The sequence below is a fragment of the Chaetomium fimeti genome (genome assembly GCF_033439085.1).
Source record: "Chaetomium fimeti strain CBS 168.71 chromosome Unknown B0H64scaffold_1, whole genome shotgun sequence".
In the NCBI taxonomy this organism is placed as follows: domain Eukaryota; kingdom Fungi; phylum Ascomycota; class Sordariomycetes; order Sordariales; family Chaetomiaceae; genus Chaetomium; species Chaetomium fimeti.
Window position 1 is genome coordinate 4,669,993 of NW_026944329.1, and position 25,677 is coordinate 4,695,669.

The 25,677-nt window shown below is 59.5% G+C and overlaps 8 protein-coding genes across 8 annotated transcripts; 5 read left to right on the plus strand and 3 right to left on the minus strand.

Moving 5' to 3' along the window:
* Positions 1 to 400: 400 nt before the first annotated feature.
* Positions 401 to 5,438, plus strand: B0H64DRAFT_383198 (uncharacterized protein). Its single transcript, XM_062802931.1, has one exon. The coding sequence runs from the start codon at positions 552 to 554 to the stop codon at positions 5,181 to 5,183; it is 4,632 nt and encodes a 1,543-aa protein (XP_062664824.1). The 5' UTR covers positions 401 to 551; the 3' UTR covers positions 5,184 to 5,438.
* Positions 5,439 to 5,826: 388 nt separating this feature from the next.
* On the plus strand, positions 5,827 to 7,897 carry B0H64DRAFT_450091 (uncharacterized protein; the record flags this gene model as incomplete). The annotated part of the gene is made up of 4 exons (XM_062807115.1): positions 5,827 to 5,940; positions 6,029 to 6,682; positions 6,890 to 7,020; positions 7,065 to 7,897. 4 exons carry the CDS (start codon positions 5,827 to 5,829, stop codon positions 7,420 to 7,422), a joined length of 1,257 nt encoding a protein of 418 aa, XP_062664825.1. The 3' UTR covers positions 7,423 to 7,897.
* Positions 7,898 to 10,704: 2,807 nt separating this feature from the next.
* B0H64DRAFT_35209 (Aft1 HRA domain-containing protein) lies at positions 10,705 to 13,125 on the plus strand. Its single transcript, XM_062801483.1, has 3 exons — positions 10,705 to 11,167; positions 11,395 to 12,616; positions 12,678 to 13,125. The coding sequence occupies exons 1-3, from the start codon at positions 11,080 to 11,082 to the stop codon at positions 12,991 to 12,993; spliced, it is 1,626 nt and encodes a 541-aa protein (XP_062664826.1). The 5' UTR covers positions 10,705 to 11,079; the 3' UTR covers positions 12,994 to 13,125.
* Positions 13,126 to 14,646: 1,521 nt separating this feature from the next.
* B0H64DRAFT_35351 (Mis12-Mtw1 protein family-domain-containing protein) lies at positions 14,647 to 16,822 on the plus strand. Its single transcript, XM_062801511.1, has 3 exons — positions 14,647 to 15,879; positions 15,935 to 16,106; positions 16,164 to 16,822. The coding sequence occupies exons 1-3, from the start codon at positions 14,799 to 14,801 to the stop codon at positions 16,594 to 16,596; spliced, it is 1,686 nt and encodes a 561-aa protein (XP_062664827.1). The 5' UTR covers positions 14,647 to 14,798; the 3' UTR covers positions 16,597 to 16,822.
* Positions 16,823 to 17,130: 308 nt separating this feature from the next.
* B0H64DRAFT_383212 (Flavinator of succinate dehydrogenase-domain-containing protein) lies at positions 17,131 to 18,139 on the minus strand. The gene is made up of 2 exons (XM_062802932.1): positions 17,735 to 18,139; positions 17,131 to 17,589 (listed from the first exon to the last, which is right to left on the minus strand). Exons 1-2 carry the CDS (start codon positions 17,949 to 17,951, stop codon positions 17,135 to 17,137), a joined length of 672 nt encoding a protein of 223 aa, XP_062664828.1. The 5' UTR covers positions 17,952 to 18,139; the 3' UTR covers positions 17,131 to 17,134.
* Positions 18,140 to 18,226: 87 nt separating this feature from the next.
* On the minus strand, positions 18,227 to 19,328 carry B0H64DRAFT_335008 (emp24/gp25L/p24 family/GOLD-domain-containing protein). Its single transcript, XM_062801118.1, has 3 exons — positions 19,014 to 19,328; positions 18,816 to 18,939; positions 18,227 to 18,764 (listed from the first exon to the last, which is right to left on the minus strand). Exons 1-3 carry the CDS (start codon positions 19,227 to 19,229, stop codon positions 18,442 to 18,444), a joined length of 663 nt encoding a protein of 220 aa, XP_062664829.1. The 5' UTR covers positions 19,230 to 19,328; the 3' UTR covers positions 18,227 to 18,441.
* A 125-nt stretch (positions 19,329 to 19,453) lies between these two features.
* B0H64DRAFT_429206 (U1 zinc finger-domain-containing protein) lies at positions 19,454 to 20,759 on the plus strand. The gene is made up of 3 exons (XM_062805886.1): positions 19,454 to 19,619; positions 19,693 to 19,800; positions 19,900 to 20,759. Exons 1-3 carry the CDS (start codon positions 19,610 to 19,612, stop codon positions 20,541 to 20,543), a joined length of 762 nt encoding a protein of 253 aa, XP_062664830.1. The 5' UTR covers positions 19,454 to 19,609; the 3' UTR covers positions 20,544 to 20,759.
* A 716-nt stretch (positions 20,760 to 21,475) lies between these two features.
* B0H64DRAFT_315109 (uncharacterized protein) lies at positions 21,476 to 24,973 on the minus strand (the record flags this gene model as incomplete). Its single annotated transcript, XM_062800229.1, has 1 exon — positions 21,476 to 24,973. The coding sequence occupies one exon, from the start codon at positions 24,971 to 24,973 to the stop codon at positions 21,476 to 21,478; it is 3,498 nt and encodes a 1,165-aa protein (XP_062664831.1).
* Between the last annotated feature and the right edge of the window lie 704 nt (positions 24,974 to 25,677).

Genomic DNA, 25,677 nt, shown 5'->3' on the forward strand with positions numbered 1-25,677 from the left:
TAAGACTCAGCAAATTGATTATTGGTGTGTAACACCGATAATTTTTGTGGTGGTTGGTTTGTGCTGTGCCAGTGCTGAGGTTGTTGGAAACTGCTCCTCATCAGTTCCTTATCCCGCCATGGAAGGAACGAAGCCGGAGCAGTGCAGCTTGGCCGGCACATGCGAACTGGCTGCCAGTCGCGAAGGAAGGAGCCATGAACCGACGACTCAAACCTGTGAATCCACAGCAAAAGCAGCCAGCCAACAGGAGCTGGGAACACTGGGGAAGCGGGGCTCACGGAGCTTTACAGCCAATTGCCGACCAGATATCCAGACGTCGGTCAAAATTTGGTTACTGCGCGACCAATAGGTTTGCCAGGCGAAGAAGGCCAGGCGCATTCCGGCACCCGATTCGATTTGAGCGAGACTCTCTGCCGTGAGCTTTTGGCTTTGGGAAGTTTAGAAACCGACAAGCCCGGGCTGCTTTTCCTTTACCGCAACCGCACCGCATTCGCGAGGCCCTGCACTGGCTGCCGCAGTTTGACGAAGGAGCTTGTCTTAAATCACAAGCGATGACTTCGTCAGTTCTGGACGGCGCCGGCTGTGAATCGCCGGCGCCTCCTGCCTTTTCGCCACTCACAGACCCTGCCGATCCAGGCAATCGCGAACCTTCAGTGGGTGTACCCATCACCACTGAAGCCGCACTTGACGATGCAGGTTCCTCACAGCGTCATGATAATGGCATCACTGCCACTGCCAATGGGCCCGACTCGCATCTCCCCTCCACAACCCGCCTCGCTCAGAATTCGCACTCCCACTCCCACTCCCACTCGCGCCCGCAAGCAGAACCAGCGACACCGACAACCCCAGCGACCCCGGCGCCGCGGCCGCACCTCGACACCACCATGATGAACAGCACGATGGATCTCGATATGCCCATGAATTCCGCCATGGATTACACCGCCAGTCCTGCCCTCGACATCTACTCGCCGTACGCCCCCCAACAATCTTCTCAGCTCCTCATGGCCCTCGCCCGCCTGTCGGCTGCATCTCTATCGGCTGTATCTCAATCGCAGATGACGGCACTCCCCCCATCGACTGTTCGCCCTTCGCAGGTCTCACTTCCTCCGCATCCCATTCTCGACACTTCGGACAACCTAGTGCCCGCAACCCCCCACGCCCCCAATGCCGTTCCGCACGCCGATACCCCACTCGAGTCGTTCGCCAGAATCGAGTTCGCCGACAGCGTGTTCCAGATGACCACCTATGCTGTCGTCATTGGCCGTGATCAACGTGCACTAGACCAAGCAAGACGAGATGAGCGACGATTCGATGATTACCAGCGCAAAGTACGCGACCACCAGGAGCGCGGCCTGCCTGCTCCCCTGCCGCCGACCCAGGACCGCGGCAAATTCAGCAAGTCGTACGTCAGTGAGGAGGGCGGCATGCTTGGCCCAGAATCTGATGGCGATGACAATCCCCGCCCTGCCAAGAGGAGGAAAACCAGTGGGGGTGTAGGATCTGCGTCGGGCGATTCACAACGGGTCGAGCCCGCGGCCGGCGAGCTGGCCAGCTTGGAGGACAAGAACCCGATCAACAGGCAGTACGTGTCGCACACGCCAGGTGCAGCCGCTGTCAATCTCAGTGCCCTCCGGCCCTCGCCTCACTATGTGCCATTCATCGGAATTCACTCGCCCGGGCCGAACATCGCCAGCAGAACCAAGGCCATTTCGAGGGAGCATCTGAAGATCGAGTTTAACCAGACGGATGGCGTATTTGAAGCCATCCCGCTCCACAAGAACGGCTTCTTTTGCGAAGATGTCCATTACAAGGACGAAAAGGTCGTACTGCGGAGTGGTGATCGCCTGCAAATCAAAGATGTCGATTTCGTCTTCATCGTCAACGGCGTCCCTCGCGGCAAAACGGGCGCCGAAGACGGTCTGGAGGAGGACGGCGTGTCCAGCAGGCGGTATTCTGAAGGGGGCAAGGAGATGAGCTTCGACTTTGAGAGCTCGCATGACCCAGCAAGACGTAGCACCAGCCCCGAAGAAGTCCCGGCCGTGGTAGTCCCGAGGGAGGACAGCGACAGCGAGCTCTCGGAGCCGGAGGAGGACGTCCTGGAGCCCGAGCCAGAAGAGGCAACAGAGCAGGAGGTCATGGAGACCATCGAGAAGGACCTGGATGTTTCAGCCGCTGTCAAACCGGAGATGTCGCTTGAAATGCTTGCCGGCCTGGACCCCTTGGTGCCCAAGAAGAAACGCGGCCCTGGCCGCCCGCCAAAGAACGGCGTCATGTCCAAGCGAGAGGAGAGGCTTCGGAAGAAAGCGGCCATGGAATTTGCCAAGAAAAACATGCCGCAACCGCCGCCGGGCGAGCCGCCCATCAAGAGGAAGGTTGGCCGGCCTCGTAAGCACCCGCTCCCAGAAAACGCCCCGGACAGGCCCGAGAAGCGCAAGTACAAACCTCGGAAATCCAAGAACGGCGAAGAGGGCGAGGGCGAGGGCTCCGACATGGAAAAAACTATCAAGGAGAGAAGGCGGGAGAAACCCAAGACGCCACCCCTCGAGTTGGACAGGACCGACTACACCGAGGAACAACTGCAGAAGCCGCCCAAGAACTACGGCATGCTCATCGACGAGGTCTTGACGGCCGCGCCCGACGGTCTGACCTTGAAACAGATCTACAAGCGGATCCAGATAAAGTACCCGTTCTACTATTTCACCGTCGACACCAAAGGGTGGGAGAGCAGCGTCCGCCACAACCTCATTGGCAACGACGCCTTCAAAAAGAACGAGGAGACTCACCTCTGGAGCCGGGTACCGGGGATCGATATCGACGCAGGCAAGAAGCGAACCAAGGCGACTTCGCCAGATCATTCCACTTCGATGCACACCTTTGGCCAGCACTACTCGACTTCCGCCACTCCGACGCCGCAGATGTTTCACGCCGAAACCGGGCTGCAACAAGGCTACCGTTCCGCATCCGTGTCCCAACGTCCCGGATACGCGCCTGGCCAAGTGGCCCTCGGTCAACATCCGCAACCGCAACTCGGCGCGCAGGCCGTCGGGGCCGCCGCCCAACAAGCTCCACGGCAGCCGTATTCAATCCCTGGGCAGGTGCAAGGCGCGACTCCCACGGCCGCTTATGGGAATCCAACCGGGGGACATCCGCCTCAAGGAAGCGCACAGGCCACGGCTTATTCTTCACCGTACACGTCGAGACCGCCGCCAGCAGCTACTGCTCAGTCTGGTGGCCCTAGCCAGGGCGTCGCAAGGCAAGGCCTGCCCCCCAATCACTTGGCGACCCCCGCGAATGGTTTGCCTCGCGCCGGCCCGCCGTCTGCGCAGACAGCGCCACCGGCCGGCGCGCGTCCGGCGCAGCCCGCTGTCAACGGCAGCTCGCTCCCTGTTAAACCAGCTGTTGCGCCGGAGCTGGTTAGACACGTAACCAACTTCAAGACGACAGTCACAGAGCAGTTGAAGAAGCGAACGTCTGCCGCTGAGGCCGTCGCCATGTCCGTCATCAATCGCGGCCTGGGACTGGCTGCAGAAAGCACGGTTCCGGAAGAAGAGGGTCTAGAGAAGATCGTTCTCGGAGTGTTCGAGTCGAGTCGGAAGAACTTGGGCGCCAACCAATCCCTCAACCCTGGTTTGGTGCAGTCCCTGGGCAATTTCAAAAACAACATGATCAAAACGCTGGAGCCCAAGATGGGCAAGCTAAACGCCGAGCGCCTGATCTTGTCGGCTGTGGACCGCGTGTTGGGTTTTGCCGACCGGAGCACAATGCCGGGCCCCGACCCGGACCGAAAGCAGTACGATGATGCCGAGAACGTGCTCATTTCGGCCATCCAGCGGGTGGTTGCGGACCATCAACGGACCCTAGCTTCCGCTGCGTCTGTTTCGGCGCCGCCCCGCCCGCCTGCGCCAGCGCCATCCTCGGCCCCGTCAACGGCGCCCGGATCTACCCAGATATCAAGAAATGGTCATGCACCCGCTTCCAGTCATGCACCAACAGGAGCGTACCCGCCGACGGCTCCCCTGTACCAAGGAGCGAAGCCAGCAACACCGCTGCCTACTTCCTCGGCGCCTGGGCCCGCACGTCCTTCCGCCCCAGGACAATCTGCTCCAGGGGCACAGCCAGCCACGGCCGCGAGTGCGCAGCAGGTTCCCCGTCTAGCTACTGTCTCAGCACAGGCAGCCCAGACTTCAGCCGTTCCTACAACTCAGACGCGGCCTCATGCCCCGGTTTCGGGTCCAGCGCAGGGTTCAGCTCAGGCCCCGGGCCAGCACTCGGCACCTGCAACAGCGACTTCGGCCCGGAACCCGGCCGTCACCGGAGCTGTTCAAGCATCCGCCGTAGGCTCCGTCCAACCGCAGTCCCCGGCTCATGCCTTGGCCCAAGCTCAAGCCCAGGCCGCCGCCCAGAACGCGCAAGCCCAGAAACCAGCGCAGCCGGGGCCCGCTTCGAGTCAGGCTACCGCCATACATCGAACTGTCGGTCAACCTGTTTCGTTGGCTACCTCTGCCGCCCCCGGCGTTACCAAGGCGCCAGCTTTGACGTCTGCCCCAACTGTATCCCAGCCGCAGAACCAGCAGGCGCTGCCAGCCAAGCCGCAAGGACCCGTCCCGAGTGCCGCGCCGGCCCAGCAACGGCTTACCCACGGCGCTTCTGCCCCTACTATGGAACGTCCGGCCGCGGTACCGACCCAGACTACGACCACTGCTGCGGCTCCTGCCCCACCCCAATCACAGGCGCAGACTCTGCCCGCTGCGCCCGCCCAAAGGCCCGCTCAAGCTGCCCCCGTGGCCGCAACCGCCGCAGCTGTATCCCAAGGAAAGGCCTCGCCTGCTCTAAGTCCTTCACTGCCGGCGCCGATTCAGCGGCCCGCGCAACCTGTGACTGCGACCTCCGCCTCACCGGCTGCAGCTCAAGGCGGGATCGCATCCTCTTCGCCCGGGACATCCCATACAATGAGCCAGTCGCCCACTCCACCGGTGGCTTCGAAGCCGCCGAACCCGACTCAGCCCGCCTCCCAAGGCGCACAGACAGCTGCACCTGTGCCGCCTGCATCTCAATCTTTCCTGACTCAAGCGTCGGGCCCTCCGGCGCCGATGGCTAACATGGTCACGGCGACCTCACCCACCGCACCGGCCACCGCTCCGCCGCCGACCCCGTCCGCGGCAACCGTCACAGCTGCTCGGTAGATTAACGGTGATACATGGCGTTGATTGTGAGTTTTCCGAGAAACACGGGATAAAGGCGTTATGGTTTTTAGTTTCTGTGTTACATGCAAGGCAGGACTGGTACGGAATTCACATGGCCTACGGGCCTACTACGGACATGAATATATCAGGTCTCGGCTCAAGCGGCGCTACGGCGCGCAGGCCGGTGAGGAGTTTGTTTGTGGAGGCGATATGTTATCCTACAGTTAAAATTAGAAATAAAGGTCTTGTTATGTACGTGCACGTGGTTGGTTTGATGTGATTATGATCAGGTCGAGACATGCGGTTTTGTTTGTTACCCGGGTAGGTAGCCAAGCCACATCAACGACGAGAGGTTGGATTAAGCATCGTGCAGGCCAGCGGGAGCGGACGGCAGGACTTGGCTGGTTCCGAAACTGGCAAGCCGCTGATGCGAGCCGAGGCTACGGAAGGGCGTCATTGACAGGCTGCGTGGTATATATCGCGCTCGAGTTTCTGTTGGAGTAACTATTCATTTTTCGGCTACTACAGGTCTCTCACTTATTTACTTGACTTTGAAGGTAGGTGAACAGAGTTTGGGTGTATCGGCGCCAACCCGACTTACACCGGAAACCCACCCAGTAACAGTATAAGCAACACTGTCACCATGCCCTCTCTCGCCCACCATCCCCCTATCATTCTCTACCACTACCCCTACTCCCCTTACGCCCGTCGCGTCGTGTGGTACCTCCGGCTGCGTGGTATATCCTACTCGGAGTGTGTAAGCCAAATCATCCTTCCATCTAACCCTCCCCACCTCTCTTAACCTCCACTCACCCCTAGTTAACCCCTTTTTCTCTCTCTCACAGATCCAACCCCCCACCCTCCCCCGCCCCGATCTTTCAACCCACCTCCGCCTCGCCCACCGCCGCATCCCCCTCCTCGCCATCGGCCGCGACCTGTACCTCGACAGCCGTCTGATCCTGCGCAAGCTAGACAGCCTGCTGCTGCTACCACCGCCCCCTCCCGCCACCGCCGCAACTATCACAACTCCCATCTCAACCACAACTCCCATCTCAACCACAACTCCCATCTCAACCACAACTGCCACCATCACCACCACAACCCCCACCCTCACCACCACCGCTACCGCCACTACCGATAACAACAACAACAACAACAACAACAACAACAACAACAACAACAACAACAACAACAACAACAACAACAACAACAACAACAACAACAACATCACCAATGGCAAACCCACTACGCCCTCCGCACCGCTGGGCATGCCCCGCACCGGCGCCCCCGACAAGCTCGCCACACAGCGCTTGCTCAGCGTGCTGACGACGTCAACAGATCTGTTCTTTCGGGCGGCCGTGTTGCTGCCGAGGACACTACCGCTTTTGGGGGAGGGGGGGTTCAGGAGGGATAGGGTTGATTTCTTTTTTGGTGATACTCCTGTTGGTGCTGGTGGCGGGAATGGGAGTGGTGGTGGTGGTGGTGGTGGTAATGGGAGTGTGGGTGGTGGTGGGGGGGTTGGTAACGGGGGTGGCGACAGTGGTAGTGGTGTAGGGGGGGGTGTAGGGGAGAGTGGCGGTGCTGGGGCGGTTGGGGTGATGCCGCTTGGGGTGGGAGACGGGGAAGGGGGGGAGGAGAGGTTGGAGAGGGAGGCGTTGAGGGCGGAAGCGCTTCGTGAGATGAGACGGGCTATGGCTCTGCTGGAGGACACCCTCCTTTCGGACGGACGGGAGTGGGTTCTAGGTGGCGGCGGGAAAGCGCCGACGCTGGCTGATATCGAGGCGGTGTGGGTGTTTCACTGGATGATTGGCATCCCCGGGGCGCTGTTCGACGCCGGGTATGTGAGCGCGGAGAAGTTCCCGCTAGTGTATGCGTGGGTAGCGCGGTTTCAGGCGGCGGTTGGGCGGCGAAGGCGGGAGTGGTTGTGAAAGGGGTGAGTGGGGAGGAGGCGGCGGCGGTGCTGAAGGGGGAGAGGGAAGGAGTGGGATATTTCGAGGAGGAGGAGGAGGTGGATGCCGCGGACCCGATCGTCAAGGTGTACGGCCTGGAGAAGGGGTGGAGAGTCGAGGTGTGGCCGACAGACTCGGGAGCTGCGCATCGGGACCAGGGCCGGCTGATGAGCCTCAACGCGGAGGAGGTAGTCTGGGAGACGGACGCCGGGGTGCGGGTGCACGCGCCTCGGCATGGGTTCCGGGTGCGGCTGGTCAGACCGGGAGGAGGTTCGGGCCTAACGGAATAAGTTATTGTCTATGGTTTCTCTATCATTTGTGTTTTAGTTTCGGCCGTGAGAACTAGCAATGCTATGATGACTGGTATCGATACCTTACTGCCATGCCCAACTCGAAACATTGCTCTCAACTTCAAAGCCAGGCCTTGGATATCTGGGTCACTGTATCTGCCTTGGGCCTGTCAAACCCCAGCCCTCGTCGCCTCAAGTGGCAGACACTAGACAAACCATTTTCTTTTTTTTCTTTTTTCTTTTTTTTTAAAAAAAAAAGAAAAAAAAAAACATGCAACCGTTAACGAACTAAGTGCGTGTGATTAAATTATCAAAATAATTATAGTGAGGATCGAGGCTATCGACGACTAAATGCGTGTGTACATACGGGGGTCTACTCCGCATCATCACCGGAGGACTCATCCATACCGGTTACCGGGATTGCGGCACCGGCCGTGGGTGGGAAGGGAAGTAAGACCTGGTTAGAGGTGGCTCGGGGAGATAATGTCAGGGTAGATAGAGTTAGAGGTACGGTGATATCTAGGGATAAACCCTTTGGGTGTTGAAACGGTAGTTTTTGTGCCCAATGACGAGGTACTACGTAACTCCCGAGCACAGCACCGATCGCCAACCCATCACTACTATGCGGTGCGACGGACCGAAGCCTCTTTCCATGTACGTATCCGCATGTCGTTCAAAAGCTTACTGTGTATTACGTCGGCGGCTCTGTGTCGGGGAACACGGGCGTTGGGACTGGGTTGGGATCGGGTAGATCTCCCCATGTTTTATTTGTGTGGAAGCGGGGACGCCCGCCTTCCGAAGCAGAACTGGTTCCTTTTTATGGAATTGGTCAAAACTCTAAGAAACGAGTCGTGTCTCGGGTACAATACACAGAAACTATCGAAAGGCGGGGAAAAGAAAGGGATCGACTGTTTGTTGATACACGTGTAAACGTGTGAGTTAACGTTCAAGTCGCTAGTTAACTAGTTCGGTGTCTGTGTTCTGCATGCACCGAGCACTTCCCAAGTTCGGTCGTCTCAAAAACATTGGAAGCGTGGGAGCCGGGATAGGCGCGCTGCAGAAGTGTGTGCGCCCCAGCGGCCGTTGTGCCGTTTCAATGGTTCGGGGAACCGGTCAGAGTTCCACACTTTGCTCCCCATACGAGAACGGCAGCTCGCCAATGGTCGTTGACGCGATTCTTCCGAAAGCGGTTGGCTTCAAGCTTTGCAGACTGCGGGTGGCCGGCTGAAGCCGGGGGCAGGGGGTGGCAGCCGGCGCCAAGCAAGCCTTCCAATCGGTTGGGCATTGGTTTGGCACAGAGAGGTGGCACGAGAACTTCGTAAAATGAGAGGTAAATATCTTTCTTTCTTCTCCTTTTTTCTATCTCTTTTTTTCCTGGGCTGTGGCCTCTCAAACCGTTTGAAAGCCGGGGGTTTCAACCTGGAAAACCGAATTCCGGTTCTGACAGCTGCAGGGGGGGATGCCGTGTCTGGTGGAGATTGTGCCTTCTTCCTGCCTCTGCACCACGAGCCAAGTGGCGCCTCGTGTGCGTCCGGCGCGGCCAATTTTCATGCATCCTCCAAGTGCGTCATAGGGTTGGGGAGGAGGCGAAAACATTGCACATTGTTGGTGTATTTTAACAAGAAGCCATCTCTCCTTGATGTTGCCCAAATGATAACTCACTCGAGGCTCTCGCGTTTATCACCCTTGTGGCCCTCGTGCCCCCACAGTACGAAAACCGTTAGGTTACATGGCGCTTGAGACAACATTCCACCACCACCATCTTCCCAGTTACGTCATCGCTGCGAAAAGACCGACGGAGAACCTGGCGCCATCCTGCACGCTTCTTCTATCCCAGCTCCAGGAAGGGCAAGAATTGCAGAGATCCGGTCTGAAAGCTGGGTATGATGGCGATCAACAAGAAGCTCTGCATTGCGGGAACGGCGGCGGTTTGTTGTTGTTCCCGTCCCTGCATCTTGGAGAGATGCATCGATGGAAGCCGGAGAACGCGTGTGGCAGTCGAAAAGCGTCACGAGCAGGGATGATGCCAGCGGGGAACAGACTGAGTTCCGCTGCCAGTGGAAGCACAGTCCGGCACGGAAAGGGCTGATTGCCAGATTGCACAGTGCCTGACGCAATTCTTCCTCTCCCAAGCCGGCAACCAGGAGCGGCGGGGCAGACGCGACTTGCGCGCCCTGATTCGACCGCCGAAATCGATTTGCCACAGGCGCCCCACACACTTCACTGTGTTCTTCCTCCTTCGGCGGTTCCATTTCCCCCCAGCGGTGAGACGACGGCTTGTTCAGGACTTCTTTCTTTTGTTCTGGGCCTGCTGAGGCGGCCGAAGGTGCAGCACACCACTCCAGCCTGATTGATTTTGGGAGGTGAGAGGAGAGACGCTGTTGGTTCAGTCGAGCCCAGAACGCCCAAGGATCGAGACAGCGGGAGGGCCAGATCAACATTTCTTGGGGAAAAAACTCCTCGGGACTGCTGATAAATGCCGGAGCCGGAGAACAGCACCGGTCTTGTCGTCTCGACGCCAATGGGCCTGAGGTGAGGCCGAAGGATTGTCCTTCTACTCAAGGCTGCAAATACGGATGCGGGACCAAAGCACTTTCGGATTTTGGCTTCGACGGCCCGGCCTCCACACCGGCGGTATGCATCTGATGATTCCGGCCGATGCTTCGAAGGAAGACCTTGAAGGGTTGGTGTCTGTTGTTGAGGGTAGGACATGCAGGGGTTGCCGCTTGTGTCCCCTTTTCGCTTGCAGCCGTGGGGGGGGGGATGCTTCGGGGCAATCTCACACAGTGTGTATCACTGTACATAATGACCCACAGGACCTTTTTGGTGGCCATACTCGTGCGCGGAGCCCGAGTCAACCTCTTAGCAAGTGGTGAGCGATGGATCGGGCCAGAACTTCGATGGTAGCGCATTGATGCCGGTAGAGGGCCTGGAGCTTTCTTCACCTTTACACTTCGCGCAGCAAAACTAATTTTGCAGATGCGAATAAGGGCTGGGTTGGATCGGACTTGGGGCTCGTTTCCCGTCTCCTCTAGCGTGCCTTGCACTCTTCGACACTCGCAGGGTTGTAGAGGCTTGGAGTCGAGGTCAACCGAGAAATGTGTTTTGGTCTTGCTTGGTAATTCACTCCTGTCCGTGTACATAGTACATGCAGCTTGAGGCGTCTCCAGAGGCGTGCCCCATGGGCCTATCGAATCTTCACTGCCAGTGCAAAGAAAGAAAATGCCCGGCTGCTGGTCGTTCCTGCCATCTGGCTAGATTTGGTGCTTCCATGGGCGATTGGTTGGGTCCCGCAGCGCGGTCGATTTCTTCCCCGTCTCTTTGGCTGGCACTGTGGGCTCACGGACGTGGGCCCCACAGGGCTACCCCAGTATTTTTTTATTTGACTTGCGCCATTCCTTTTCCCAACGTCATACCTGACGTCGCTCCCCCATTCTCGGTCTTGTCTCTTCTCTCTCCCGCACACAGCACAAACCAGCTACGTCAAGTATTTACGAAGCCACACGAGGTCAGACCGCTCTCCCAGCACGCTGCATATCAGCGTAACGACACCCCCTTTTATGGGCAACTTAGTTTTGTGACCTCATAGCTATTCGCCATCGATTCCGGAATTCCTTGTCGCACTAGAGAGGCGCCGCAAGTTTTTTGATTGACATCATGGGGCCGCCCACTGGAGCGACTGGCCGAGGTGCATCCAAGTCACCCAAACAGTCCAGCAAGCCAAAGCCATCTCCACCCCGACAAGGTGAGTGCATCCCCACGATCTCCTAGCGTTTGGGCTACCTACGTATGCATCCCGTGGCATTGTGGCATATGCCGTTGCCGCCGTGGTTGTTTACATTGGCATCATCACAACTGTCCTTGTGGTTGTTGTTGTTGTGGTTCTTCTTGTCGTCGTCATCGTCGTCTCATCTTCATTCCTCATCGCCGCTATTGAACGTCGCCACCAACATATTTTTCTTCCTCTTCTAGATACACCATCCGACGCCAAACGCGACGTCCCTCTGAAACCCGACGAGTCAACGACTGCCGAACCTACCAAACCACTTGCCCCTCCGCCGCGCCCAAACCAACAGCAGCAGGGTTCGAACAGCCCCGACTACTTCGGGAACGTGAATGCTGCGTCGCTGAGCCTAGAACCAAACCCGTTCGAACAGTCTTTTGGCGGTGCACCCCCCGAGACGCCTGGCGGCACCAAGTTGCCGTCCGTCGCCGCCCTCACATCGCCGTCTTCACTCCTTCCCGGCAACACGCCGTTTCCCTGGGGAAGTGGCTCCCTGAGGACCGGCCCCCTGAGTCCGGCCATGCTTTCCGGCCCGACCAATGACTACTTTAGCGACACCCACCACATCCGCGGCGGTTTCCCGACCCCGAACGAGTCATCGCTGCGGAGCGGCCTAACCCCCGGGGGCAGTGGGTCTATGTTCCCCGTCCCCAGTCCAAACTCCCAAGCCATATTCGCCCAGCTCGCCGGGGGGCCCAGTGCGACGCCGGGCACTATCGACTTTCACCGTACTGCAGTCAGCGCTGCCGCTGCGAAACGCGAGCAATCCCAAGCGCAACAACAACCCCCACCTGCCGCCCCTACATCGCAGCCACAGGAGGCAGGGAACGGAACTCAAGCTCCCAAGGCGGAGACCAAGGCCCCGACTGGCCCCTTCGACCCGCACGACAACGATGCAGCGAACGGTCTCTTCCTGCTCGCACAGGGGCGGAACACCACCCAACCACCCGCTATTCAGCAGTACGCTGCGGTGCCGCCCGCGCAGGTGCAAACCCACGCTACCATCACGGCCGCGCCCGTCCCGGGGGTAACTGCTGCGAACACATCTCCCCAGATGAATGGCGCGCCTTCCCTAACCGGGAGCTCGGCACGTGGGGTAAGCGAGGCCAGCGCAAGATCGGATGAGAGCGAGGTCGCCCGCCCCAATACCCGTGCCAGAGGAAAGCGGAACTCGGGTGGCGCGGCCGCCGGCTCGCGACGCAAGGCCGAGGACACCCAGGCCAAGGCTAACAACCATGCGAGCAAGAAACAAAAGACGAATACCGGGGGCGCATCGGTAAGCAGCCACGACCACGACATGGATCACTCGGATGACGATGATCACGACAAGAGCGACAAAGAAGATGGCAACGGGTCCAAGTCAAAGATGACCGACGAGGAGAAGCGGAAGAACTTCCTCGAGCGCAACAGGTACGATTCACCAACATATCAACAGCTTGTGCAACACTGATGATGCTAACATGCCTCGCAGGGTCGCTGCACTAAAGTGCCGCCAACGTAAAAAGCAATGGCTGGCTAACCTACAGAACAAGGTGGAGGCGTACGCTACTGAGAACGACACGCTCACCAACCAAATTAGCCGGCTTCGTGAGGAAGTGGTCAATTTGAAGACTTTGCTCCTCGCGCATAAGGACTGCCCCGTTTCGCAGCAACAGGGCCTACACACCACGTTCATGCCGCCAACTATGGAGGCCTTCAACCCTTCGATGAACCCTTACGGCATGGCACCGCCCATGGGCGCGCAGCCCGTCATGGCGGGCCAGGGCATTGACCGGCGGTTCTCATAGGCTGGAAATCCGCAGGCATGGAGCTCCTCGTTAACGACGGGCGAGTACCAGGCTCCCAAAAATACCCGCGGTACCACGGTGAACTGTCAGACCTGGCAACCCTAGGTACCGACACACGTACAAGGAATGCTCAACTTGCGACGTTTTCTACTTTCTTACTCATCTATTTATATATCCACCCCAAGCATGACCACCGCTGGAAAACGGAGGGTAAACGACATCAACCCAATCCGGGTCGTCTAGGTTTGGGGCACGCGGGAGGGTTAGGCTGTATAAGTAACAGGACAAGCAAAGCAATCAGCTTGTCTTTGGCTTCTCATCGGCGTCCAAAGGCCGGGGCTCGGCCGGGGGGTTTGGCGAGGTTGTACTGTCGAGCAAAGGGCTCGTTCTGTCGACACGGGCAGCAATATCCTTCGTCGCCCTGCGTGTAGTATTCGACAACAAGGGGGCGCATACATTAAAAGCGGCGTAACGGGGCTCGGACTTTTGCTTTTTTTATATCTTTATTTCTCGACCCTTTTCTGGTTTGCACTTCTTTTTTTTAACGGGAGGTGGAGTGTGGCTTTGGGGAGTGAGGGTGGAAAGGAGTTGGACGGGTTTTTCCTGGCTTGTGGCGGCGGGTTGATTGAATGGCCGGTCGGTGGGAGAGCGAGGAATAGGGTCTGGCGATTTCGTCTTCTGTTGACGATGAGGTCGCTGGACCGCCCAGTCTTTCTGCTGTTGCTGGCTCCTCTCTCTCTCTCTGTTTTTGGTTGTTTGCCTGGTTGGCTGGGATGAGGGATGAATGATTCGTGTATGCTAGTCCCGCACGAGGTAACAATGGGCTACGATAGCTACTAGTAAAGTACAGCTTTGCCAACGCGTGGATTACGGTCGGGTGTTATGCCGGGGCAGACTGGAGTCTCTAACGGGGTTCGACTAGCAAAACATCTACATACTGTGTAGTGTATAGCAATCACACATCATTCATCATCATCTTTCATATCGCAGTCGGAGGATAAACTCGGGCGAGATAAGCTTGATTCAACGACCTTGATCTGGGCTGAGGTCATTTCAGGCAGGGATGCAGATGTAGCGTAGCGGGGTGCCTGACCGTTGCAGAATCAAAGCTGGAAGAGTTCCCGACCCAGGATTTAAATGCATGTTGTTCCCACTTCCATCAATAATTGAAATGTGAATATCGACCTCCTCTAGTTCCCCTCCCAACTCAAAATGCCAGAGCAGACAGGTGCAGCGTAAAACGACTACAGTCAAACAGTAACGCAATGGAGAGAGAAAGAGTAGTTGCAGCAACACAGTCTTCCGTAAATTGTAGCCTCCAAAAGGTGGGACGGAGATTTGGTAGATGGCCCGTGCACACCAGCAGCCACATTCTGCAACCGCGAATAAACAAACCGGGGCGCAACTTCCCGCCGTTCGCGATCCCGCCAGCCCACTTTACAGAGTTTCGAAGGGCCAGGATCATTCTCGCCGCCAACAAAAACACGACAACATCTATTAGGCGCATTTCCAGTCACGCAATTTGGTAGTGGGACTCCAAGGGGTAAAAATAACGCGAAACTACTCGGTTGCCGACCTCGGATTGACGCGTCGAGCACCGCCCCCTGTCCGCTACAAAAGAGGAGTTCTTGTCACCGAAAACACTTCGAATTGAAATTGCCGCGACGCGCCGTAGCCGTCATTCCGTCTTTTCTTTACCACCCGTCGCAAAACCCGAGCACCGTCCGATTGACCGCGCACGCGATTCGAACCCGCCCCCCGGACCCGCCGACCGCATTCATGCGCCGACCGCCCCGCCGTCATCCATGACTACTCTCGTACGGACTCGCCAGCCGCTACAAGTCTTGAGCATGAGCAACCAGCCGGAGCGACGGCAAAGCAGACGCCTCGCCAGCACCGCACTGCCCCTCCTGCCATCGCGCCCGCTGCCGAGCAGCCAGGAAGAGACGACGACAACGACGACGACGACAAAGACTAGGGGTAGGAAGCGGAAGGATGCCGATGTGCCCTCCTCTTCCTCCGCAGCTCCGGGAGTTTACGACGAGCAAGACGGCGATTTCCTGTTCACGCGAGGGTCGAAGCGGGCCAAGACGGCGCCCGTGCCAGAGGAGGACGAGCTAGGAGAGGAGCCCGCGCCAGCGCCAGTACCGGTGAAAAAGAGCGTGGGGAGACCGCCGAAAGGAGGGGCGAGACGACGAGCTTCACCACCGGCCCCGGCCCCTGCCCCGGCCCCTGCCCCGACACCACAACCTGCGCCAACGAGGTCAAGGGCCGCAGCAGCGACAGCAGCAGCCTCAACGACGAGGAGGGGATCAAAACGGAAATCGAGCCCAGATACCGCGCCACCGCCAGAGGAGGATTTGGTGGTTCCAAAGTCGAAAACACGGCGGAAATCGCGTGAATCGACGGCCGGGAGGAAACCGCAGCCCAAGGGGACGAGAGCTTCAAAGGTGAATGGGACATCGCGGAGGATAGAACATGAAGAAGCAGCAGAAGACTACGAAGACGAGCGGCCGCGCCCTGCCGGGCGCAAGGAAGCAACACCCAGCTCCGCCGGGCCGCAACCACAATCCCAGATGATTGCCCTCCCCTTCAGCGACACGCCCATCATCAACCGCAACAAGGAGTTCCGTAAGAAGGGCGGTGCGAGCGGTGGCCGGCGCAGCAGCCTGGGGATGCGCGGGCGGCGGGCCAGCTCGCTGATCGAAAACGGGCACACCGCGCTGCCGCACCGCGAGGTCGACCCGGCCGAGTTCTACAAGTACATCTCGGCCGAGGGGCTGAGCGAGCCGCGGCGGATGAAGCAGCTGCTGGTCTGGTGCGGAGAGAGGGCATTGAGCGAGAAGCCGCCACATGGGAGGCCAGGGTCGAGTGCTATTCTAGGGGGTGAGTGAACCAGGTGTACCCTTTGAGTTTGGGAAATGCTAACAGGCTGGCCTAGCACGTGCGATACAAGATCAGCTCCTCAAAGACTTCGGGGCGCGATCCGAGTTCTCCGACTGGTTTGCGCGGGAAGACGCGCCCAAACCACCCATCCCCGTCGTCCTGCAACCCAACCCGCGAAACGTCGACTACGACGCCAAAATCGCCGACCTCGAGGCCAAAATCGAACGGTACTTACTCCCTCTTCCTTGCACATTCCACACAGACAGTCACTAACAACCCCCCAGCCTAAAAGCCCAAAAATCCGCCTGGCAATCCATCGCCACGCCCCTCCCAACCATCGGGCCCCTCTACCCAGACCCGGACCCGCGCAAGGCGCCCCTGCCCGACGCCAACCTGCTCGAACCGTCCGAGGCCGCCATCCTCGCCTCCCTCACCAGCCCGGAGACCGCCTTCGGCTCCTTCAAGCGGCAGGCGCGGTCGCGGCTGCAGAACGCGCAGGCCGCGCTCGAGTTCCGCGTCGACCGCCTCGCCGACGGCGTCCACAAGCTCGACATGCGCGTCGCCACCGCGGGGCGCGAGGCTGACGCCGTGCTGGCGCTGAGTGCGGCGCGGTTGCGGGAGCGGGAGGAGAGGGAGAGAAAGGCGGTTGGGGCGGCGGGGGTGAGTGTGATGGAGGTGTTGAGGAGTTTGGGGAGGATTTTGCCCGAGGGGGGGTAGCTTTTTCTCTCTCCCTTTGAGTGTGTGTGGGGGTGTGTGGGAATGGGAATGGGAGGTTTGCAATGATGAGATAATGATATTTTGGGTGTTCTGGCTGTTTTTCTTGTTGCCGAGGTCGCTTTTCTCTCTTTTTCTTTTGCTGTGTTTGTTTGCTTCGGTGGCGGGCGGCATAGCGGTGTTTGCTACGGCGTTTTTGCACGGCAGGGGAGGGAGGGTGATGGGACCGAGCATCTAGTTCCTGGACGGTTACAGGAAAGGGGGAGGAAGATGGGGAGGCGTCAACTTGAACCTGGTATACCCCGAGTAAGGAACCGAGAATGAACAGGAATCATGCGTCTGTCTGTCTGATTCCCTCTTTTGGTGTGTCCGTTTTCCCTGTCGCTGCCATCCATCTGGCTACTCTAGACAGACAACCATATTGTACACCGTACATACACCCACTCATACAACCATGTCACATCTCCGCCACAACCATTCCACCCATACCATTCCACCCATAACCATCCTACCCACACCTAACCCCCCCTCCCAAACAGCCCTACATCTTATACTCCTCCAGCGGCGGCATGAACCCCATCCCCCCTTTGCCCGCGCCCCGCCGGCTCTCGACGTGCTCCCGCAGCAGCCGCAGCACCTCGCTCTCCCTCCACCGCGCCGGCACCGGCCGGTACGTCGGCTTGAACGTCCCCACCGTCTGCGCCCACTCCCCCGGGCGGGGGGACGCTTGCGGCGGGGCGTCACTCTTACTCGCGCTCGCACTCGCACTCCTCCCCCCAGTAGGTGCACCAGCCTGTGCATCAACCCCGCCTTGCGCATCACTACTCGTAGAAGTCCCCTCCGGCTGTGTCGCCCAGTAGTAGATGTCCCAGTCGTTCTCGTCCAGGAACCGGTCGTACTCGGCCAGCTGGGCGGGCGTCATGGTCGCTAGGCGGGTCGACGCGAAGGTGGAGAGGAGCAGGTCGGATTCGAGCGTGCCGCGCTTGCGGGACTGGTCTGTGTGGGGGGTTAGTCAACATGTTAGGCCGGGGGGTATGGGTATGGGTATGTGTGTGTGTGTGTGTGTTGGGTTTGGCGGGGTAGGGGAGAGGCGGGGAGGGGGGGTTGGTTTGTTCGCCGGAGGTTATCTAGTGGGACGTACAGAGGAGGCGGGCGCGCATGGTGGAGGGGTCTTCGCCGACGCGGCGCAGCGGCTCGACTTTGAAGGTGGCGCCTTGGAGCTCGCCGACTTCGAGATCGCGGGCGGACGGTTGTTGTGACGAGGAGGAGTTGAAGCGTAGTAGGCGCATGGCGGGTGCTGTGAGGGAGGAGGGCCGCGCGCGGGCGACTGCGCGGGTTACTGGGCGGAGGGCGGCCATGCTGTGCTGTTTTGTGTGTGATTCCCCTTTTTCCTGTTTACCTGGAGAAAATCGCGGGATTTAGAGGACGGTCGAGGTTGAGTTGCAGATGCAATTCGAAAGAAACAAGCATGGATTTGTCAACGGCGCCGGCCGGATCTCGCTTGGCTGGAGCTTGGCTGGACCGAGGCCGAAATCTGTGGAGACCGAGACCCCGGGTCTTGCCGTACCGGCCCAACGGCGTTTACACAGCACTCTCGGCGGCAAATATATCCCCCACAGACTTGGGCACATGTCAACTAGATCGCGTTTGCATTATCAAAACAGCATATGAGCTACCCGACCACGTCCTTGGAGCATTCCTGCAAACACCCAAACAGCCCGTTTTCCACCCAGCGTACAATACATCATAATCCCATGCTCGCCTGCGTAACAGTTCATGTAAAACTCCTGTCCCGTAAAGCCACAGTCTAGAACCAGCCGTCCCAGCCCAGCCCAGCCCAGCCCTTCATCAAATCAGATGCTTCGACCTGAAGTAGGCCCGCAGGTACATAATCTGCCAGGCCCAGAGGCCGATCAGGAGGAAGGTGGTGCCGAAACCGAACCACTTGACGCGCGTGTTGGTGCTCTCGTTGGTGTCGCGCAGCGTCTGCTCGCGCGAGCGCAGGTAGTCCATCTCGCCGACCACCTCGGCCACCATCTCCTCGATGCGCCGCAGCTCCGTCTCGACCGGCTTCAGCTTCTCGGTCGCCTGGATGGCCGACCAGTCCTTGGCGTCGGCGCCGATGTCGATGTCCAGCTCGATGTGCCTGTACGGGTGCTCGACGTAGCGGGCTGTCTGTGTTAGCAGGAGCCACACTCAAAACGGCGGCTGGGGTGACCCACAGCCAGTCAGGATGTTCTCAAAGCACACGTCGAAGGGGGCGTCGGCGTGCGATGTGAAGACGGTGCGCTGCTCGCCGGCAATGTCCTTGGGCTTGCCGTACTCGTTCCCTGTCGCGTCCGAGATCTAGAAGCCGGGTCTGTTAGCGGCCATCTCGCATCCCCTGAATGCCCCGGATCCTATCTTTCCCTAGCACTCACATGCATGTTGAGCTGCATGCCATCACCCTTGTGTCCGTCGACAATGGCCGTCACGACGACCAGCATGTCCTTGGCCACAAAGTTGCGGATGCATCGTCGCGAAGTCTTGTCGTGGCCGTTGCCCGCCTGGATGTCCAATTTAAGCGCATTCGACCCGACGGCCAGTAGCAGCAGTACGCTGCAGACTTGCTGCAGCAGCGATCGTAGACGTGCCATGGTCGCTGTGTCGCGTGTGAAGGCGGTTGTGTGATGGCAGCAGTACACAGGAGACGCTGAAATGCGAAGCTCAGGCCCAAGTTTCGGTAAAGGGCCAGCTGTCGCTTGCCCCTGGCGCAGCTGTGGGGCGTGCTTTTTCAACCTCCCTACCAATCAGGCAGTGATTGGACAGCCAAAGCTTCGACGCCTTGCAGCCCCACTGATCGCGTCGCCAAACCTTCTCAGCCTCGCGAGCTTGGCTTGGCCTTCTTTTGTTTCGAGCCACCATCGCAATCCAAGCTTCAACCTGCATCCGCAACTCAAAGTTCCCAATTCTACTCTTTCTCAACAACCACCACATCTCGGCGCGCCGCGAACACTCGCGACATCCCACCGCCAAGATGCCCAAATGTAAGCCACCCCCCCTCCCAAAACAATCATCTCAAAAAGCACACACCTCTCTAACCGTCCAAAACACCCCCAGTCTTCTGCGACTACTGCGATGTCTACCTCACGCACGACTCCATGAGCGTGCGCAAGGCCCACAACAGCGGCCGCAACCACCTGCGCAACGTCGTCGACTACTACCAACGTACGTCACCCTCCAAGAACAACAACAAAGGCCCGCTCCGCCGGCCCCCAACCCACCACCCAAAACTAACCCACCCCTTCTTCTTCCCCCCCCCTCCAGAAATCGGCCACGAAAAAGCCCAATCCGTCATCGACTCCATCACGTCCTCGTACGCCGCCGAGGGCCAAGCCCACGCCAACCCCATGCTGCCGCACAACCAGCCCGGCGGCGGCGGCTTCGGCCTCGGCCCCGGCGCGGGGCCCATGGGAGGAGGTCCACCAGGAGGTCCAGGAGGAGGAGGACCAGGCGGGCCAGGAGGCATGGGCATGCCGCCCCCGCTGCCGGGGATGCCGCCCATCCCGGGCATGATGCCGCCCTTTGGGGCCGGCATGCCGCCGCCGCCGTTTCCCATCCCCGGCATGCCTGGCCTGCCGCCGGGTATGCCGCCGCCGCCGTTTGGGGCGGGGCCGCCCGGTGCGGGTGGTGGTGGTGGTGGTGGTGGTGGTGCAGGTGGTGGTGCGGGTGGTGCGGGTGCGCCGCCGTTTCCGTTCCCGCCGCCGTTTCCGCCTGGTGGTGGTGCGCCGGCTGGGTCGGGGGCGCCGCCGTTTCCCATGCCGGGGGCGGGTGGTGCGCCGCCGCCGTTTCCGCCGCCCGGGTTCCCGCCGCCGGGTGCTGGGGGCTTGCCGTTCCCACCGCCTCCGGGCGCGGGTGGGGGGTTTCCTGCGTTTCCGCCGCCGGGGGGGTTTCCGGGGGAGAAGCGGTGATTTTGGGACGGAGAGGTTTGGTGATGATGCCTGTTTAAGGAAGGAGATGGTAGAGGGGTGGTGAGGTAATGAGTCGAGTGTGCCTGGGTTGTTGTCATCATTGGTCCTGTAACTTTTGCTGTTTTGACATTCCATGGGAAGGGACACTGCAACGGCGTATAGGCGTTTTCGCGGCAAGGGAAGAAAAGGCAGGAAATTGTTAAAATACTGTAGAACAAAATGTAATGTTCTGTCCACTTCTGGTTTCGAGATAGCTGTGCTCCCCTGCCCGAACCGAACTGCCACCCATCCCAGCCAGCAGAGATGAGAACAAGGTTGCAGAAAGCAAATGAGCAAATGACACAGGGAGAGACTGAGCGAAATAAAACATCCTTCTTGGTTGTTGCATGGTATCATCATCCGCAAGAAATACAAGACTCGTTCTATTCGGTACACTTTCCCATCATCAAAGTTTGGTTAGCACGGCATGACCCCAACCTCCCATCATAACCACCCACCCATTCCCGATCATCACTCGTCATACCCATCCGACAGACAGAAAAAAACAGACGATGAATGCCTCCTTGAGAACATGAAAGCCACACATCATAAGTCATGTCCCTTCTCATATCCCGCTCTTGGCTGCTTGCCGCATTTCCCAGAAACGCCCCCGCCCAAATCATCATGACAACAGGCTCCTGAGCCCGTTGACAAAAGAAACCTGACATGGCCCTGCATGATCTTTATAGACAAAAATAGAAAAGGATATAAAAGACTGCAAAGAAAAGGAAAAAAGGACTCATCACTTCATAAACCCCATCCACGCGTCGCCAGCCAAACCAACCACGCTCCCACCCAAGAGACAGGATGGGTAGATATATAGATCCCCCCTCACCCGAGCCTGCGACGAGACCGCTCACTCAAGCCAACCCACCGCCCCTCCACCTCCCCATTCAACCCCCACGCTCCCGCGCCAACCTCCTCTCGCGCTGCTGCTCCAGCACATACAGCGCGTCGCGATCCTTCCACGAATTCCGCCTAATCACGTCACCCACGCCGTCCCTGACCTCCCTCGGGCCCGAGATCTTCCCGCGCAGCTCCTGCGTGCGCCGCTCCCGGCGCCGCTCGCTCAGCCGCCCGCTCAGCCGCCGCGGGAAGTTGATGCGCTCGCCCAGCGCGGGCAGGAACCCGACCGTGCCCCCGTTTGAGTTTGAGGTGGCGGTAGCCTCCTCCCGGCCGCTGTTGGCGTTGCCGTTGCCGTTGCTCTCGCGCTCCCGCTGGGAGGAGGAGGGCCGGCGGCGGAGGGAGGTTCGCGCCTTCTGGCTCAGGGACCGCCACAGGCGCGTGTATCGGCGCTCCACCAGACGGCCCCGCTGCCGCTGGCTGGCCGGGGGGTAGTACGACGGGCGGCCGTCGGCGGCTGCGGGGGGGGTGCCCCGCGTCAGGGATTCCATGCTGCGCCGGAACTTCATGACGCGCAGGTTGCCGCTCGGCGTGCGGCGGATGGTCCTGCGGTCGGGCGCGTCGTGCGCCGTGGCCGAGTAATACCCGTCGTGGCCGTCGCCTTGACTGTCGTACCCGTCCCAATCGTCACGGTCGTCCCGCCGCGGGAGGATGGCAAACGTCCGCTTGAGGCGCTCGCTCAGTCTGCGGCGGGGGGCCGGGAACGATGGGGAGGGCCGGTTGTCGATGGGCGGGTAGCGGTAGGTTCGGTCTTCTTCGTCGCGGCTATCGTGGTCTTGGTCATCGTCCTCGTCGTAGTCGTCTTCGGAGGAGGAGGAGGAGGAGCAGCAGCCGCAATCGCATGGTTCGTCTTCGGCGTAGGCGGGCCGCCAGTGCGGGTGGAGTCTGGTCTCGTCTTGGGGGCCCGAGTCCCCGGTTGAGCGGCGTTTGAGGCGGGGCCGCTCCTCCAGGCGCCTGATGTTTCGAGAGAGGGAGAACGTCCGGGTAAGGAGGCCGACGGGGCGAGCTGGGGACGGTCCGTAGTCGCTCGTTGTTCGGCGGGTTAGGGCTCGTTTGAGGAGGGACAAGCTGCGCTTCGGCTTCTCTGCCGTCATTTCGTAGTAGTTACCGAGTTGCTTTTGCTTCTCAGTTGTTGGCGTTAAACCCGATGGTGTGGCCGGGATAAAGTTGATGACTGGAGGTTGAGGAGGTGCTCGTGGGTTCCTCAGCGGCGAGTCGACGTCGTCCACAAACAACTGCTGAGGGGGCGTAGCAGGGATACCGCCGTTCGCATCCGTCATCTTAACCACCGGGATATCGGGACCAGTGCCCTTGTACTGCTCCAAAGAGGAGCTCTCCGATGGCTTGGCGGAATGGTCAACGAGCACGACAGATTTGCTCTGGTGCGGGTAGATATTGACGGCCATAGCCTCGGAAAGCTCGGCATGAGAGGTTGCGGCTGTATCCGCCGAAGCGACCGAGAGCGGCGTGTTTTGTACCGATAGCCTCGTTCCAAAGAAGGGGTCTCCATCCCGGTCGATGCCACTCTCTCGCTGGGTGCCGTGCGAATCTCGGTGCGTCTGAGCGGGGCTCCCGCCCGACTCGACCTGTCTCTCCCGCGGAGAGCGCTCAGCAGACACGGTAGGCTGCTTGCGCTCACTCTTACCGCTCGCGGGCCGTAACTCCGCGCCTCTCCCCTTCCGTAGCCCATCGCCGTCCGTCGGTGGCGGCTGATTTTTCAGGTTCTCAAGTTCCCGACTCGCTTTCTGCAGAGCTTGATGCGCTTGCTGCGCCTGGAAGACGTTATGGGTTTTCAAACTCTCTGCTGTCAGCGAACCCGTCCTCGACGCATTTCGGCTGGTGGGCGCTGAGAGCGAAGAGGACCGAGCAGGGATGGCGGGGGGGAAGTCCATCGTCCGCTCATCCCCTGCCCTGGACCCATCGGACTCGGAGAGTGCCCTGCTTCGACGATGAGGCCTTTCGAAAATAGGAACGTTTTCCCTGCTCTTGGACGGCTGCGAGGTGGGAACAGAGCTGAGACTACGGGATCTCCGGCTGCTCGTTGACCGCAAGGACGGCGATTTGCTATTATTGGATTTGACCGATGAGCGGCGGTCGGGAATCACAACGACTGGTACGCCGCCACTGTTCCACACCGAACGACGCGCTTTTCGGCTCGAAATGGAGTTGTTAGTAGCCGTCGAGGCGTAGCTCTCGCGAATGCCTTCGCCCGCCTTGGGAGGTGCTGGTTCCTGACGTTGACGTCGGCCGTCGGCGGCTGATGAGACAGATGTCGGCGCAGAACTTGCTGGGGATACTTCGGAGCCCGAGTCCCGTAAGGCGCTCTGCTTCCTCACGTGTCGCAGTGTCTGCCGTCGCTGGGGTGCCGTCTCCACGAGCCTAGCCTCCACCACGGTCGATGCATTCGATTTCGTCGACAGAACCGAGGAGCGCTTGATATCGATGCTACTAGAAGACTCGGAATCCACCGGAGCAGCTCGAGTTGGGTATCGATCCGAAGCAACTCTGCGCGAAGGGTACACAATCGGGCTTTCTTCCAGGGACATAGCACGGATCGCCCGGGTAGCGTTGGTCGGCGTCACCACCCTATCGTCAACGATTTCTTGGTTGCGAGTCTCCCTTGGGCGGGTTGGCCGTCGTTTTCTTATGGTTACATTCCTCATAAGATCAGAGTCCCACTCCCTCCCGGCCTCGTTGGACCCTGCTTCCCTGGCTGTCCACTCGCCATCAAACTTGTTGAACTCCGGCATCGTTCTCGGTGTCGAGGCATCCATGGGATTCGATCCGAGGGCCAGGCCGAGACCGAGAGGCTGAGATACGCTCCTAGTCTCCCTACTAGCTTGCCGAACGGTGCTCTGTGAAGTTTTGGCCGAAGCTAATGCCGTGCGCAGTGTCGACCTCCCATCGTCGTCATCGGACGATGAAGGGTTCTCCCGCGCGGTTGTAAACGACTCGGCTCGTGAACCCGTCGTGATTTTCGACGAGTTCCGCTCGGTTATCGGGGGCCGCGGCCGAATTTGACTCGCGGCAGGGCCCGGAGGAGTCCGATCGGGGGTCAGGTTTGGGGTTGGCAGGGTTTGTTGGTTGGTGGGAGTGGCTGGGGGACGCGACTCGACATCGTCAGCGCTGCTCAAGGGATCACCAGCGAATTTAGCAGTCGAGGGATCGGCGGGATGGCTGGCCGAAGAGGTCCGGGAATGTGCCGGCGGTGTGGGCGGTGGTTCCGGTCCTCTCCCTGACCGGCTCGCGCGCAGTCGAATGCTGGGGCTCGGGGCCGGCGACGCGCCGTTTTGGGACAAAGCCACCTCGCTCCCCCGTCCATACCTCGACGATTCCGAGCGCTGCAGCTCATCCTTCCGGGGATGCGGGAGGATCTTGTGTTTCTTGAACATGCGCGGATGGCTCTCAGGATCCAAGCCGAGAGCGAAGTCTGCATGGGTTGTGCCCATGTTGGGGAGCGAAGCCCGGAAGTCGCTGCCCACGGTCATGGTGACGGACCGACCTGGGCGGGCCCGGGGGTATCACCCTAGATGTCTGCGCTCTTCTAGAGTGGGGAACGAAGATGCCGCAGGATTGCGCGCATATTGCTGGCAGCGATAGATTGGTCGTTAGCAGCAAGGGCTCGGTGCGGCGACAGGAGCTGATGCTCGTCGGGTCGATTGTGCCAAGGTACGATTGTTGGAAACACCCCGCAGAGTTGGGACGCGCAGGGGAACGGAAGCGAAGGACACGCTCCACGGACTCGTTGGCGCTGGACCACGTTCGAAGCAGAATCCCAGGAGACCTGAGACATCGACAAGTGGCAAGCAAGCGCTGAGTGGTTTGTTGGCCAGATTGTGCTGCCGTTCGAGCAGAGCTGGCACAAGCGGGTGGCAGGGAACCTCGGGTGTCGTGTCCGATCTGGCGCGGGACGAACCCTCTTTGCTTCTCGAGTGGCTCCAACTGAGTTAACGAGGTACCGTGGCTAATCATCAATCACGCCCTCGCCAGGCAGGGGCCCAAATCACTGGCTGGATAAGGTATGGAGGTGACTCGTCCTCTAAATGCCCATATTCCGAAACATGGTCGATAAGTGTGGGTGGCTCTTGTGTGCAGTCGCGGGGCATCTGATCAGAAGATGAGAGGTCAAGTCAAGGGGGGTTGCAACGTGCTGCAGAGATGGCGCACGCCTGGAACAATGCGATGTTCTCGA